The following is a 17,728-nucleotide window of genomic DNA, read 5'->3' on the forward strand; positions in this document are numbered from 1 at the left end:
GGATTTGAGCAAGTGGCATGTAAGGTTTTGTCCATGTGTATGCGAGTTTAATGATTAATTTGTAAGTATTTCTGTCGCCATGGTGATTTATTTTAAATACACAGAAAGAGAATGTTCTTGGTGAGTAATTGGGTTTTGTTTTCATTATGAGAGTAAATAGTGCAAGGCATTAGGCTTTCAGGTTTACAAGGTGCTGGAAATTTGTTTTTCTTTTGATTAGGGGAAATACCTATAGCTTGAAAAAAGCATTTGGGTTTCAATTTGGCAGGTTTGCAGAAATCTTGGCTGAAACTGGATGTGTAAAATAGTTGCTCCTGACAAAGGAGATGATTTGCAACTGGTACAAAATAGCTCAGTTAAGGATAAGCAATGTAGTTTGAGAACTTCGGACAATAAGCATTCAGTTACAGCCAGGAGTTACTTGAAGCTGAGAAAACATAAGAGTAGTTTAATGAAAGCTCAAGTATGGGGTCATAAAATTCTCAAGACATGGAATTAAAGCCACAGTTAAATTAAGCCCTATAGATGTGAAAGAAAAGGGAATTCTCTCTGATGTTAGTACTGTAGAGGAATGCTTTTGGGATTGATGAGATTGTATTTTAACATGTTTTGAAATCTTTAAACTTGAGTTTGTTCTAAATATTTTGATGTGTTCTATTTTATCTTTATTTCATTGTGAGAAAAACCTCTGGAAGATTACATACTTATATTTCAGTGAGCAATCACCTCAATAAAACCAAAAACATAGAAAATATGAGCTGCCAAGCCAGATTTCAGTTTGAGAACTGATTTGTCAAGTAATTACATCAACTGGGATCTTAACAGCATTTAATAAATGTTCAGAGGAAAATGGGCCAAGCTCAGGCAGGCGGGACTAGTTTAGTTTGGGATTGTGGTCAGCATGGACTGGTGGGACTGCAGGGTCTGTGTCCATGCTGTATGACTCTGTGACTATGACTCTATCTGGTCTATTCATAATCTCACCAGCACACTGCACTGATTGTAATCTTGTTATTAACTTTGAGATCCTGCTTCTTAGTTTATTTCCTCAATCCCTATATTCTCCTTGTATAATCTCATTACCATTTTTGTCTGAGTCTTCGGTACCAATATTGAATATGACCCATGACTGAATATGACCTCCCCTCCAACATGTTGTGCAGCTGTTCAACGACATACTTGACTGTGGAACCAGGGAGTAAAGATACTACCCTGGTGTCAGATGTGTTGCTGCAGAAACGCACACCCATTCCCCTTACAAGACAGTCCACTTTCACTATTGCTCCTCCACTTTTTCTTGTACATCTCCACGCAGCTGAGCCGTCTGCATACCACAGACTTGAATCTCACTGCATCCCGCTGAGCACCCCTAGCAATAGCCAAAATTGAAAATTTGTTAGTAGGGAAGCTGGACAAGAGGACTCCTGCACTTCTATGACTGCAGATGCTACATGCAGAGTGCTTTTAGCCTGCTTGGTGGTCACCCAGTCCCTCTCTTGCCTGGACACGCTTGTTACCATGAAAATATCAGCCATGTAAATGCTCCACAGTAACTCCAGATGCTGCTTCAGATACAAAACACATGTTTCAAATAGCTTCAGGGGAAATACCACCTGCACACATAGTCACCATGGAGAATGAAAGTGTCCAACTACCCACATTTCATAGAATGCACTTTCTAGCTGAGACGCCCTGCCATGACTTAGTTTGAAATTACTGCCTTAATGTTTCCTTCTTCGAGTTTAAAGGCAGCAGCAGGACAGGTTAATGGGTAGATAAGGTAACATACAGAATGCCGGTGTAGATTATAAGAACAGGAAGGTTACGTTGGAGCTGTACAAAACTTTTGTTAGGGCACAGCTGCAGTTGCATGCACCGTTCTAGTCACCACACCATATGAAGGACATGCAGAGGAGATGCACTGTTGCCTGGGATGGAGCAGTTGAGCTATGCAGAGAGGCGAGGTAACTCAGATTGTTTTCTTTAGAGCAGAGAAGGCTGAGAGGGGGCCAGATTCAGGTGAATACGATCACGAGTGGAATGGACAGGGTGGCTAGAAAGCAACTGCTCCCTTCAGTTGATGGGTCAATAATGAGGGGCATAATTTTAAAGTGTAAGACAGGAAATGTGGAGGGGATTTGAGAAAACATTTTTCTCACTCAAGCGGTGATGAGCGTCTAGAATGCACTTCCTGGGAAGTGAATTGAGGTGAATCCCCACTGTCAACATCCTGGGGTTACCATTGACCAGAAAATGAACTGGGCGAAAGTGAGGACTGCAGATGCTAGAGATCAGAGTCAAGATTAGGGTGGTGCTGGAAAAGCACAGCAGGTCAGGCAGCATCCGAGGAGCAGGAAAATCGACGTTTTGAGCAAAAGCCCTTCATCAGGACCACCCTTCCAGCACCACTCTAATCTTGATTCAGAAAATGAACTGCACTAATCAAATGAACTGCACTTTGGTGACATGAGCAGGAAGTTACTCACCTCCTGACTCCCCAAAGCCTGTCCATCATCTACAAGGCACAAGCCAGGATTGCGATGGAATATGCCGCATCAACCCAGATTGGTGCAGCTCCAACAACAGTCAAGCAGCTTGACACCAACCAGGTCAAAGCAACCCACTTGACTGATATGACAACTACCAGCATCCATTCCCTCCACCACTGACACTCAGTTAGTGGCAATGTGTATCATTTACAAGATGTACTACAAAAATTCACAAAGATCCTGAGATAGCACCTTGCAAACCCACAACCACTGCAATCTTGAAAATCAAGGAGAGCAAAATCACGTATAAATTCCTGTCCAAGCCATCTACCATCCTGACTTGGAAATGCTCTCACTGTCACTGGTTCAAATTCTGGAACTCCTACCTAACAGCATTGTGGGTCTACCTACAGCAAATGGACTGCAGTGGATTAAGGAGGTAGTTCATGATTTCCTTTTTAGGGGCAACTAAAGAATAGACAATATGGCTGAGCCAGCGATACCCACATTGCATGAACGAATAAAGTAAATTTAAAAGAAAAAGCATCTCATGGTGCACAGAGAGTTAACTGGTCAAAAGATTGGACCGAATATAAAAGACAGCAGGAATAACAAAAAATTGACAAGTTAAAATGAAATTAGGGAAACCACACGAAAATGTGACCCAAGGGTAAATAAAGCAGAATAAAGCGGTGGTATACACATAGTCCACAGTTGCACAAAATAGAATGTGAACTAAGTTTTTTCAAACTTTACTCTCAAAAGTGAATAAAGTTCTGACTTTTATTTTGTTTCATACAGAAGACTTGAATAGCTTTCACATCAAGACAAATGTCCATTAAATATGGCACTAACATTACATCATGATGAAAAATGACATCATGGTTGAGAGAAAGGAGGGAGGATGAAGCGACGGAAGTACACAGTCTGGATTTTGTAAAACAGCAGAATTTTGTTAACACATTATTTGAGTTACTTCTTGCAAGGCAAGAATTAAACATACTTTGAGAACCTATATGTTATAAATCATATCTTGTTTGTAGTGGACTCTCAGTCACTCAGGTTTTAGTACTCAGCAGTTATAAATCATGTCATGGGGTTCTAAGTGGGTAAATACAATCATAACATTAACGGGAATAGATTGTAGAAACCCAAGAATTATTGTTAATTTACATACAAGCAACAAGTAGTTCCTGTTCTATAAGTGCATCCACATGAACCGGGCTGATTGTGGAGCAATTAATAATGACCAATCCTGCAACTTGGTAGTATCACTGCAAAAAAACATTTCAATGGTCAAAGCTACAATCAATAGATTGTGACACAGCTTAGAAGCTGAAAACTTTCAAGTCAACTTTAAGATGTTACATTTAACAGCATGTAAAGTTGACTTGTTCATGTCAGCTCTTGAAGCCTCACTGTTGACAATCATCACAAGATGCAGATCATTTTAGATTCCTGCATAAAAGCTTTGGCAAGGATTTCAAATAGCAAAATATCACAGATGCAACATTTACTGCCAGTTGTCAGCAAGTCACAGAAAGGAACAGGTTTTAAAAGCAACACAAGTATCTCAACTTAGAGGTTTCAAACAGTATGAATAATAACAAAGAGAATCCTCTCCAAAGTGTCCACATCTTTTTGGTAACGTGGCGACCAGAATTGTAAATGTGGCCGAACCAATGTCACGTACAATTTTAATATGACCTGCCAGTTCTTATACTCAATACCCCCTCCGATGAAGGCAAGCATACCAGATGTCTTCTTGACTATTCTATCCACCTGTGCGGCAACCTTCAGGGTACAATGGACCTGAACTCCAAGATCTCTCTGCTCATCAACTTTTCCCAAGGCTCTTCCGTTTACAATATAGTTGACTCTAGAATTAGACTTCCCAAAATGCATCACCTCACATTTGCCTGGACTGAACTCCATCTGCCACTTCTCCGCCCAACTCTCCAGTCTATCTGTACTCTCCTGCATTCTTGACAGTCCTCTATGCTTTCTGCTACTCTACCTATCCTTGTGTCATCTGCAAACTTACTGATCATACCCAACAGTGCCCTCTTCCAGATCATTTATGTATGTCACAAACAATAGTGGTCCCAGAACTCATCCCTGTGGGACACCATTGGTCACCTCTCTCCATTTGGAGAAACTGCCTTCAACTACTACTCTGTCTCCTGTTACTCAACCAGTTCTTCATCCACCTAGCTAGAACACCCTGTACACCATGTGACTTCACTTTCACCATTAGTTTACCATTGGAACCTTATCAAACACCTTACTAAAGTCCATGTATATGACATCAACAGCCCTTTCTTCATCTATCAACTTGGTCACTTCCTCAAAGAACTCTATTAAGTTGGTAAGGCACAATCTCCCCCGCACAAAACCATGTTGCCTATCGCTATATGCCCATTCTTTTCCAAATATAAATAGATTTTATCCCTCAGTACCTTCTCCAGCAACTTCCCCATGACTGACGTCAGGCTCATTGGTCTGTAGTTACCCAGAATATCTCCACTACCCTTCTTGTACAAGGGAACAACATGAGAAAACCTCCAAGTCCTCCGTTAACGATGCTACAAAGATATCTGTCAGGGCCTTGCTATTTCCTCACTTGCCTCCCTCAGCAACCTGGGATAGATCCCATCCGGTCCTGGGGATTTGTTCACCTTAATAACCTCTAGCCTACCCAACATATCTTCCCTGCTTATGTCAATGTGATCCAAAGTAATCAAACTTATATCCCTAATCTCAACATTCATCATGTCCCTCTCCTCAGTGAACACTGATGCAAAGTAATCATTCAGAATTTCACCCATTCTCTCAGGTTCGACACACAGCCTTCTTTCATTATCCTTTAGAGGACCAACTCTTTCTTTAGTTACCTGCTTGCTTCTTATATAAGAATAAAAGGCTTTGGGATTCCCCTTAATTCTGCTCGCTAAAGCTATTTCATGACCCCTTTTAGCTCATTTGATTCCTTGTTTAAGACTGGTCCTACTCTTCCGATATTCCTCCAGGGCCCATTCTGTTCTTAGCTGCCTGGACCTTATGTACACTTCCCGTTCCCTCTTGCCAAGTCATATGATTTCTCCTGTCATCCATGGATCATAATCTTGCCTTTCCAATCCTTTGCTTTCAATGGGATATGCCTATCTTTAATCTATCTTTGAAAGCCTCCCACATATTGCTTCAAATAACGGTGTCCAATCCACATTTCCCAGCTCCTGCCTAAATTTGATATGATTGGCCTTGGCCCAGTTTAGTATGCTTCCCTTAGGACCACTCTCATCTTTGTCTCGGTGTATTCTAAAACTTATAGAATTGTGGTTCACTGTTCCCAAAGAAATCCCCACCGCAACTTCTACTACCTGGACTGGCTCATTCCCAAACACCAGGGCCAATATGGCCCCTTCCCTCGTCGGATTATTGACACACTGCTTGAGAAAACTCTCCTGGACACTTCTTACAAATTCTGCCCCAACCAGACCTCTGACACTAAGCGTATCCCAGTCAATGTTGGGAAAATTAAAATCTTCCATCACCACCACACTGTTGCCTCTACATCTTTCCATAATCTATTTGCCTATTTGTTCTTCTACCTCATTCTCACTGTTGGGAGGCCTGTAATACAGCCCAACAATGTAACTGCACCCTTATTATTTCTCAGCTCCACCCATAATGCCTCACTACTCAAGGCCTCCATAGTGTCCTCCTTTAGCATAGCCGTGATATCATCACTGACCAGCAGGGCAACTCCTCCCCCGCCACTTTTACTTCCCTCCCTGTGCTGTCTGAAACATCTATATCCTGGAGCATTTAGTTGCCAATCATGCCCTTCATTCAACAAAGTCTCTGAGATTGCAAGAACGTTATACTCCCAGGCACCAATCCAAGCCCCAACTTCATCTGCCTGACCCACTATACTCCTTGAATTAAAGTATATGCACTTCAGGCCACCAGTTGTTTTGCATTTATCTGCTCTCTGCCTACTCTTCCCTTTATTAATGCTATCTTCATGATTCTTACAGTCTCCAGTTTCCACCTCACGGTCCACTTGTCTTCTCTTCTGGTTCCCAGTCCCCTGCCACATTACTTTAAAACCTCCCCAACAACAGTAGCAAAAATTCCCCAAGGACATTAGTTCCAGTCTGGTTCAGATGTAGACTGTCCAATTTGTAATAGGTCCACCTTCCCCAGAACTGGCCCCAATGTCCAACAAATCTGTACCCCTCCTTCTTACACCATCCCTCAAGCCATGTGTTCATGTTGCCTATTCTTTCATTCTATGCTGGTTAAAACATGGCACCGGTAGTACTCCCGAGATCACTACCTTTGAGGTCCTCCTTTTTAACTTCTCTCCCAGCTCCCTGAATTCTGCTTTCAGGACTTCATCGTGTTTTTTACTATATCATTGGTGTCTATATGCACCAAGACAACTGGCTGTTAACCTTCCCCTTTCAGAATGCTCTGTAGCCAATCAGTGACATCCCTGACCCGAGCACCTGGGAGGCAACATACCATCCAGGAGTCCCGTTTTCAGCCACAGAACCGCGTATCGACACCCCTTTAATAGAATCCCCAATAACTGTGGTCTTGTGAGTTTTTTTTCCTGTCCTTTTGAACAGCAGTGCCCACCACGGTGCCAAGATCTTGGCAACTGCTGCCCTCCCCTCGTGAGTCATCTTCCCCAACAGTATCCAAAATGGTATACCTGTTTAGGAGGGAGATGGCCACAGGGGACACCTGCACTGCCTTCCTACTCTTTTTCTATCTTTTGGTCACCCATTCACCGTCTCCCTCAGCAATCCTAACCTGCGGTGTGACCAGTTCACTGAACGTGCTATCCACGACCTCCTCAGCATCGCGGATGCTCCACAGTGAGTCCATCCGCAGGTCCAGAGCAGCCATGTGTCAAACAACAGCTGCAGCTGGACACACTTCTCGCAAGTGTAAGAGTCAGGAACATCAAACACGTCCCTGCGCTCCCACATCAAGCAAGAGGCGCATGCCACGGGTCTGAGGTCCCCTGCCATTGTAAGCCTAAGCTTTATATTAACTAACTAAAACCAAACAATGCACTTAAATATATGAAAGAAAACTAAATTATACATTTAGTTTTATTATTAAAATGGCATGAAATGGAATTTCCTCTGCTGCATTAGATACATGGCTGCTTTTTTGGTGTAGCTTTGTCAATTTATACCTACCATGTCTTTTCTTCTATAGAGCATATGTTAAATATGATAATAAAAAGGAATAAATATTCTAGGAAACCCAAGTGAAAATAATGTTTTAGTTGTGTGTTCTGGACAATGTTACATAAGATGCAGAGGAATTTGGTAAAATAATTATGAAAATGTGACTCAGTTTTGCATAAAATTGAGATGATTTTTCTTTCTACTGCCATGACACATCTTCCATCAACTAAGAAAAGGAATTTGGACCACAGACCTATTCAAATATTTCCACCAACGTCATTAACTCACCAGCAGAAAGACAAAACTCAAACATATAAGCCAACTCTTCCCAGTTTACCTTGTGATCTCATATTGCATTATGATAAGCAGCACTTCTAAGGGATTTAAAAAGTGAAACACTCCATCTAAGCTGCACAAATAGGCTTCTACAATCCTGTCCAGAGTTTGAAATCATGACCCTGCCTAATCCTGTGCAAAAAAAACAACAAAACTAAGCTTTGTTTTATTTATGAAATTGTCACAGGGTAACTCTACCACCTTTTGTTTCCGGGCTTTCAGATTGGTTTTCATGAAAAACTCACTATCATACTATTTCACTTCTCATTTTCCTTTACCCCAACAGCAAAATCAATAGCAGAATTAACTAACAGTTCACTATTTATACAGTACCTATCAGAGTTGAAAATACCAGGGGCATCAAGTGAGTTCATCCATGAAAAATCACAAGTAGCCAGGGAAAAATCAAGGTGAAGCTAAAATCTCAAAAAATGTCATCTTTGTGCAATATTACTTTATAATATGGCTCCACCCATGGTCCAGAGCTGACCAATTAGATGTGGAAGCGATTGCATCTTCTTACAAGCATGTAGAGTTTGATTAGAGAGGTCGCAAGCATGGAAGAAACAGAATCTGGGGGGAGCTGCTCCAATCTCAAGTTCCCTCTGTCCCACACTTGCTGCCTCTCCTGAAACAGGATCTATGATTGGAATAGCAGCAAAGGCAAGAGGAGAGAAGCAGGGATTGGAGGACCAACAGCATGGCTGCGTCAAGAAAATTGAAAGCAAAACGATAGAGAGAGAGAGAGAGAGAGAGAGACAGAGAGAGAGAGAGAAAGGAAACAAATCTCTTCAAATGAAGAACTTCTGAACTTAGAAGATGCTTCCTTTAAATTGCACGATTTTTAAAAAAACCTTTAGCAGTTATATTTTTCACTTTAAGGGGTAAAGGACAGAGGGTGTGTCTCAAACAGCCACTGAGGACCCTGCATTGATGGGAAGTTCTTCTCTTAAACATTTATAAAAATGCCAGCCCTTTTCCAACTATCTCCCAGTTACATCAATGTTCCTGTTTCAATACAGAAGTGTCATAAATATGGCGGATGGTACTACAGGACAAGTTAGATCCTAGAAGTAAACCTGGTTTGATAGATTTTTAAAAATTCTGTTAGCTAAGTTGGTAGTTGATTGTAGAAATATATTTATATGTTCATTAACAAGTTTATTATACAAAAGAAAGAAAACAAAACAAACTATATATTTCAGTCAGAATGAACTTGATAGAAACATTAAAATAAAATTTTGACTTATTTCCCAACATTATCTACTTAGAGAAACACAGGTTGGCAGAAGTTATAATCCTATCTCAACTCTTGACTTACTCCTTGCAGTTTCTCTTTTTTGAACTGCAGAGGCAATTTTATAATTCCTCTTCAAGTCTGATAGCACAAACTTTTCAAATTCACACAGCCCATTTCTTTTTCCAATTCCAGCAACCTTGAGATTTCGGTCCCAAACTCAGCTGGTTTGGAAACATTGCAAACTGAAGACAACACTATAGTGCTACATTGCTACAGTGATTACTCTCTTGTGATTCAGCTAAAACCTGCGAGGAAAGGAATTAAAACCTGCTCAGAGAGAAATTCTAATAATTATTGAATTCTACTCAATTTCTCTCAACAGAAGTCTGAATTCTCTGCTCTGAACTCAAACCAAAATTAATAATTTAATCACAGAATTGTGACAGTGCTGAGGAGACTGTTTGGCCTCTTGGGTATTGTATTCGATGTCTTGTATTAATGAAGCCTAAAATACTCAATGCTTTAGTAACATTTCTATCCTCGGATGGCCTCCTTCTTCAAGGACCGCAATTTCCCGCCAGACGTAGTCGACGATGCCCTCCACCGCATCTCCTCCACTTCCCGCTCCTCTGCCCTTGAGCCCCGCCCCTCCAACCGCCACCAGGACAGAACCCCACTGGTCCTCACCAGCACCCCACCAACCTCCATGTACAACGTATCATCCGCCGTCATTTCCGCCACCTCCAAACGGACCCCACCACCACGGATATATTTCCCTCCCCTCCCCTATCAGCGTTCCGAAAAGACCACTCCCTTCCTGACTCCCTCCTCAGGTCCACACCCCCCACCAATCCAACCTCCACTTCCGGCACCTTCCCCTGCAACCGCAAGAAATGCAAAACTTGCGCCCACACCTCCCCCCTTACTTCCCTCCAGGGCCCCAAGGGACACTTCCATATCCGCCACAAATTCACCTGCACCTCCGCACACATCATCTATTGCATCCGCTGCACCCGATGTGGCCGCCTCTATATTGGGGAGACAGGCCGCCTACTTGTGGAACGTTTCAGAGAACACCTCTGGGACACCCGGACCAACCAACCCAACCACCCTGTAGCCCAACACTTTAACTCTCTTTCCCACTCCACCAAGGACATACAGGTCCTTGGACTCCTCCATCGCCAGACCATGGCAACACGACGGTTGGAGGAAGAGCGCCTCATCTTCTGCCTGGGAACCCTCCAACCACAAGGGATGAACTCAGATTTCTCCAGTTTCCTCATTTCCCCTCCCCCCACCTTGTCTCAGTCAAATCCCTCGAACTCAGTACCGCCTTCCTAACCTGCAATCTTCTTCCTGACCTCTCCGCCCCCACCCCACTCCGGCCTATCACCCTCACCTTGACCTCCCTCCACCTATCGCATTTCCGACGCCCCTCCTCCAAGTCCCTCCTCCCTACCTTTTATCTTAGCCTGCTGGACACACTTTCCTCATTCCTGAAGAAGGGCTCATGCCCGAAACGTCAATTCTCCTGTTCCTTGGATGTTGCCTGACCTGCTGCGCTTTTCCAGCAACACATTTTCAGCTCTGATCTCCAGCATCTGCAGCCCTCACTTTCTCCTTTAACATTTCTATCCGCTGAATTTTATGACTTATGCACATATACACCCAGGTTTCCCTGCTCTTGCAAACCATTTAGAAGTGTACTCTTTATTCAATAGTAGGTATCCATGTTCTTTATGTCAAAGTTTATCACCTCAAGCTTCTTTGCATAAAATTTCATCTGCCACCTATCTGCCTACCTCAAATTGTCCATGTCTTTTTCTGGCTTGACACGGACTTCCTCTAAAACTATAATGCTCTAAATTTTCATGTTATTCGTAAACCTAAAGAAATTGTACCCTGCACATTAAGATCTCGGCAATTTGCATACATCAGGAAAATCAAAGGTCCCAATAAGAAACCATGAGGAACACAATTACAAATTCAAAGTTTGGGAGAAGATTTGTAGCTCGGGTGCTTGTTGTTGTGGTTCTGTTCGCCGAGCTGGGAGTTTGTGTTGCAGGCGTTTCATCCCCTGTCTAGGTGACATCCTCAGTGCTTGGGAGCCTCCTGTGAAGTGCTTCTGTGTTGTTTCTTCTGGCATTTATAGTGGTTTGTCTCTGCCGCTTCCGGTTGTCAGTTCCAGCTGTCCGCTGCAGTGGCCGGTATATTGGGTCCAGGTACAAACCAACGTAGTGTACAAAATCCCATGCAAGGACTGCACAAAACACTACATAGGACAAACAGGAAGACAACTAACGATCCGTATCCATGAATACAACTAACCACGAAACGACACGACCAGCTATCCTTAGTAACCACACACGCAGATGACAGGCAACATGAGTTCGACTGGGACAACACTACTATTATAGGACAAGGCAAATAGAGAACAGCCAGGGAGTTCCTAGAGGCATGGCACTTATCCACAGATTCTATCAACAAACTCATCGACCTCAGCCATTTTTGTATCCATGTTGCTCCTGCCCTTTTTATACCCATAATTTTTCTCACAAGTTGAATGTCTTCTGGAAATCCATGTACACCGCACTGACCCTCTGTTGCCTCCTCCAAAAGCGCCAGCAGATTAGTCAGACATAATGTTCTCGTAACAAATCCAAGCTGGTTGTTCCTAGGTAATGCACATTTTTCCATGTGACGATTAATTCTATCTTGAATAATTGCTCAGAGCATTTTCCTCACCACTGAAGTTAATGTAAGAGGTCTATAATTGCTCAGTTTATGCTTAAGTCCTTTGACACCAGCCTGAAACGAGGGAAGATTGCAATCTTATTACCATCACCTCTGTAATTTCCCCTTTCACTTCCTGCAATATCCTTGTATGCATTTCATCCAATACTGGTCAACTTCATATTGATCTTCTACAGAAATCTTTCTGAATAAAGATTCAAATGGCTCACAAGAATGATAAATTAAAGGAAATTAGCATCAGTGAGAAGTGGCTAAAAAGTTAGATGATGCATTGTTGATTATCTTCCATAATTTTGGAATAATTCCTACAGCTTGGAAAATAGCAAATATTACCCACTAAGCAGGGAACATGCGAGAACAGAGAACGACACACCTGTCAGCCTTACATCTATGCAGAGAAAATGTGAGAATCCACTATAAAGGATGGAGTAAATAAACACCTGGTCAGCATGGATTTGTAAATGGAGAAACTGCGTTTCATGAACTTAAAGCTTTTTGACAATGCTGCAAACAAAATCGATAAATGAGAGCTGATGAAAAAAGTATACCTAGATTTTCAGAAGGATTTTGATAAAGTCTCACAAAGGAGGCTGTTTAAAAACATTAAAGAATATGGGTCAGGAGGTAATGGATTAATGATTGGCTAAAAGACAAAAAGCACAGAGTAGGAATAAATTAGTTATTCATGCGTTGGCAGGCTATGACTTGTGGGGTACTGCAAGGATTAGTACTTTGGTCCTAGCTGTACATAATACATGGCTTGTTTCCAGGATGATGAAACTGTCCTATGAAGGGATAGTGGGCAAATTGGACCTGTTATCTACAAAGTTTTGAAGAATGAGAGGTGATCACGTGGAAATTTACAAAATACTTTAACGAATAGACAGGTTGATGCAGATATTTCCCCAGTTATGGAATCTAGGACCGGGGGCAAAATTTAAAAATAAAGGAGATGACGCTTAGATCTGAGATGAGGAGAGTGTACATTTGGAATTCTCTACCACAGAGGGCTGGGGAAGCTCAGTTTTTGTACATGTTTCAGGTAAAGATTGATAGATTTCTGATTACCAGTGGTGTACAGAGTTTTGGGATGGGGTAGGTAAAAGGCATTGAAAGTTTGATCAACTATGATCATAGCTGGAAATGTGTTGCTGGAAAAGCGCAGCAGGTCAGGCAGCATCCAGGGAACAGGAGAATCGACGTTTCGGGCATAAGCCCTTCTTCAGGAAACTTATGCCCGAAACGTCGATTCTCCTGTTCCCTGGATGCTGCCTGACCTGCTGCGCTTTTCCAGCAACACATTTCCAGCTCTGATCTCCAGCATCTGCAGACCTCACTTTCTCCTCCAACTATGATCATACTCAATGACAGAGCAGGCTGAAAGAGCTGAATGACCTACTCCTGTTCATGTGTTCCTAAGTATCGACATCTTAAATCAATATCACCTCCTGATAAAATTTAAATTCATCTGGTGACTAAGATCACCAATAGCCTGGGCAACATTTGCCTCACAGTTGTAAAGTGTTAATTTAACACTTCAGCTATGCTTCATCTTCATTTGTAAATATCCTTTTTTGGTCTCGGATTGGACCTATTCCTCTTTTTACTGTTCCCATGGAAAACTTCAGAATTTCCCCTTATGTTAGACCCAGTCTTTTCACATACATATATACTTGTGTATAGGTTGATCTCATTTAGAAGTAGACCCCTTATTTTTGGGCAAAACATCTTATATTTTCCATACATCTCATGTATAAGTCAACCCTACTATATTGCATTAAATCGCATTCATTCATTCATTCATACCGGTAACTCCACTCATCTCTACTATATCGCAACTCTATTCATTCATTCATTCTAAACTCTACTTACCACACTTGGTTTACTACAGCACATTTTGATTCATTCATTCATTCATTCATTCAGTCTGGTACTCAGTCTATTAGTACTAATTACACTTTGTTCACTATCTATCCAAAAGTTAATATTGTTAAAAGGTGCAGCAGGAACTTCAGCCCCTCAAAACTTGTTCCCATATATTAGCCAACCCCCTAATTTCAGTTTTTAAAAAACTGACTTCAAAGTTTGACCTACACACGAGTATATACTGTAATCCCTCTTTGCTTCTCTTTATAGTTCTTTTGATGTGTTTATACGACCGGTCATAAATCCAAACATATAAATATCTTATTCCATAAACACTGCCAGGATTCTCTCAAACCCTTGTTTTTGGTCACACGTCTTCTTAGAAGTGATGACTTAGGTCACTGTTCCAGAATGACTTACTCAACATTTGTGAAAAAAAATTCTTTACAGCAATAACCTAAACAAATATGCCACCACATTTAAATTTACAACAACGCAAACTGCAAACTTATTAACATATGTCACACACGCCTTTAACCACAAAAGAAACAGAAAAGAGGAAAAGCGAAAAACAATGCCTTCCTCGAGAGACCAGAAGGAAGATGGAGGTTGCAATGGCAGCAGATCCAAAGGATATGCTGGGGGAGAAGGATTAGGAGATCTGTAAGGGGAGAGAGTGACAAAGAGAAGAGAGTGAGAGAGACAAAAAGGAGCAACAGAGACAGACAGGGTGAGTAACAGAGAGAGAAAAAAAGGGTGAGTCACTGCGAGCAACAAAGTGTGTCCAAGAAACGGAGAGAACAAAATTGCTGCTGTAGTAACCACCAAATAAAAAGAAATAAAGTAAATCCTATTGAATTCTCGCGCTCCTCTGAAAGTTGGTTCTTAAATAGAATGGCTTTCCATTTTTATATCAGGGAGCCAGTGGCATAGATGCAATATCCATGGACTCGCGATCCCTAACCCCCATCGCCGCTCATTTTAATTCCTCTTCCCATTCCAACATGACCATCCTCGGCCTCCTCCATTGCCACAGTGAATCAGTCTGCAAGTTAGAGGAATAACATCTCATCTTCCTCCTGGACAGCCTACAGCCTGGAGGACTCAACATTGAGTTCTCCAATTTCACATAAGCTCCCTTCCCAGTCCTGGACTCCCTTCCAATCCTCTGACCGACCCTTCCTTCCAGCTACCAACTGGATTTATTCCTCCCATCGACCAACCAGGTTGCACCCTTTACTTGTGTTCGCCTATCCCCACCTCACCACTCTGCCCTTCTCCCCATTCAAAACCTTCCCCCACCTCCTCACTTTATCTGCAGCTCCCCTTGCCACCACTCCCAGTCCTGAAGAAAGGTAATCCCAAAACATTGACTTCTACTATTTATTTCTGAACTCCCTTTCTCCTCCTCAGTCCTGATCCGAAATGTTGACTTCATCACCTCCTAATGCTGCCTTGCTTGCTGTGATCTTCCAGCTTCCTACTTGTCTACCTTGGATTCAAGCTTCTGCAGTTTATTTTTGTCTTATCTCAAGCCCCACGCAAATATTCTGGAAATGGTTTCAAAATTTCAAATTTGTAGTTATTTGAACTCATTAAAAAAATTATGGAGTTTAAAGCTAGTTTATTGACAACCATGTAACCATTGTTGATTGTCATAAAAATCCATGATTAATGTCCTTAAGGGAAGGAAATCTGCCATCCTTATTTGGTCTGGCCTACCAGTTACTCCAGATAGAACCTAAATTACCAAGAAAGCAAAACATCTTAAAGGCAGCTCAGGATGGATAATAAACGTTGGCTTTCCCAGCAACATTCAATTCCTAGAGAAGAATAAGGTATTACATAACAGGTCCACCTTCCACAAGACCAAAGAGTAATGATAAAATCTGATTTCTAGATATCTGACAAATCCACTCACTAACATTTCACTGGGATTTACTCAAAAATAATATCCGTTTCTCTTCTTCTGAATGGTAGAAATCCTCATCAATCTCAGGTAGCCAGGCAAGTTTTCCAACCCAACATATAATCCTGAATACTTTAATTCTTCTATATTGTATTAACAGGCCCGCACTGATTGTCATAAAGCTATACAGTCAAGGTCTCCATAGGAGGAGGTTTAAAATTATAACGTATTACACAAGAATACAAATATTGGAAGCAGAAATAGGTCACTTGGCCCCTCAAGCCATTGCATAAATCTTGATTTACCTGCTTGGAGCCTCAATTCCATTTCACAGTCTAATCCCTAAAACTCTCACATCCCTTGTTAGTCAAAAATCTCACTCATTCAGCTTCTCATTTATTCCAAGACCCTGTTTCCACTGCTTTCTGATGAAGACAGTTACACAGACTAATAATCTTCAGAGAGAAAAATTTTCATCTGTTCTTAACTAGGAGATACCTAAGGTGTGAACTGTATTCCCCAGTTCTAGAGTCCTTCACAAACAGGAACATCCTTTCAGCATTGCCTCATCAGCTTCACTCAGGATCTTCTATGTTCCAATAAGGTTACTTTTTTGTTTTCAAAATTTTAATAGGTTTAGGCCAAAAATTACTTTATAAGACTACACCTTCAATCCAAGAATCAGTCAGGTCAACTTTCTCTAAATATTTCTCAAACAATTACATCCCTTCTTAAGGAAAGTGACCAAACTGTACATGCTACTCTAGATGTAGTCTCATAAGTGCTATACAGTTTCAGTAACACTTTCCTACTTAATGTGACAAAAGAAATTCATCTTTCTTTTTTGAAGCATTTTGAAGGCATTTCAACTTGAAAAAAAGTTTTAATATTTAAACAATATCAACATTAGTGATGGGCAATAATCAAGCATTACGAATTCAAAGAAATGGGGCACAAACTCAGTTCGTACTTGTAATATTCATAATTCTTTGTTGCATGTACAATTTGTTTGGAAAAAAACATAGTAAAATCATACACAAGTACTCTAGTAGGAGTATGAAACAGGTTCTACCACAGTTATTTAATGTCTAACCTATTTCATCATCGCTATGATTTTACCCATGCTGCCAGTTTATATATTAGCATCGGACTTTTTGTATATTTTTGTATGTTTTTCTTTTGTTACGAGACAGCTCTCGCAGCTCCTCAGTTTATAATTTAATCTGCCATTCATTTTTAAACATTTGTGTTAAACAAAATGTGTGATACTCCTGCCACTCCTCAACAAATAGATAATAATGATTCAGAAAATCAATATAGCACTTTTGGAAAAAAAAATGACTGATCTGACTTCACTTCACAGAACTATTAATTCTACACAGACACTTTGAATGCATTCATACCCAATGATCTCATCACAAAAATAAAGGACACTTACATCATCTGCCAAAGTGGCTACATTATGAAGAATGGGTGTCGGGCTCTGTCTCTCATACTGTTGCAGCTTTTCATGGATCTGGAAAGTAATCACAGAATGTTTAATATAATTTATCCAGCAAGGAGGAAATAGGGCAATATAATCTTACTGAACAAAAACAGAAGTTGCTGAAACAAAAAAAAATTATGGAAATCTAAAGAAGTCAGACACATCATGGCAATTCATCATAAATTTCACCAGTGGAAATAAAAGTTCAGCATTTATATATACATATCACCTGGAAAAAATGTAAAGAATGTAGTACAATCACAAATGAATTTCACAAGTTGCAGAATACTGAAAAGTACTTCCATCCAAAATTACTTTGGGACCATTTGAAATTACCTCAAGTGTTGACTACATACTTTTAATCATTGGAAATTCCCAACTTTTATTTTTCATGCCCTGTACTTGTTGAAAAGAAATAAATTTAACCTGCTCCTTCTT

General features: G+C 41.0%; 1 protein-coding gene across 12 annotated transcripts in view; it reads right to left on the reverse strand.

Moving 5' to 3' along the window:
• mpp7a (MAGUK p55 scaffold protein 7a) overlaps positions 1 to 17,728 on the reverse strand; it is a 493,705-nt gene that overhangs the window by 191,174 nt on the left and 284,803 nt on the right. For all 12 annotated transcript variants that reach the window (XM_087987461.1, XM_087987462.1, XM_087987468.1 and 9 more), the window contains one exon: positions 17,243 to 17,320. In XM_087987461.1, coding sequence (XP_087843587.1) covers positions 17,243 to 17,320 — 78 coding nt within the window. The remainder of the gene's footprint in view (positions 1 to 17,242; positions 17,321 to 17,728) is intronic.

This window comes from Chiloscyllium plagiosum, unplaced genomic scaffold, assembly GCF_037043375.1.
Source record: "Chiloscyllium plagiosum isolate Xiang-an unplaced genomic scaffold, Cpla_swu_hap1 HiC_scaffold_5, whole genome shotgun sequence".
Classification (NCBI taxonomy): Eukaryota; Metazoa; Chordata; class Chondrichthyes; order Orectolobiformes; family Hemiscylliidae; genus Chiloscyllium; species Chiloscyllium plagiosum.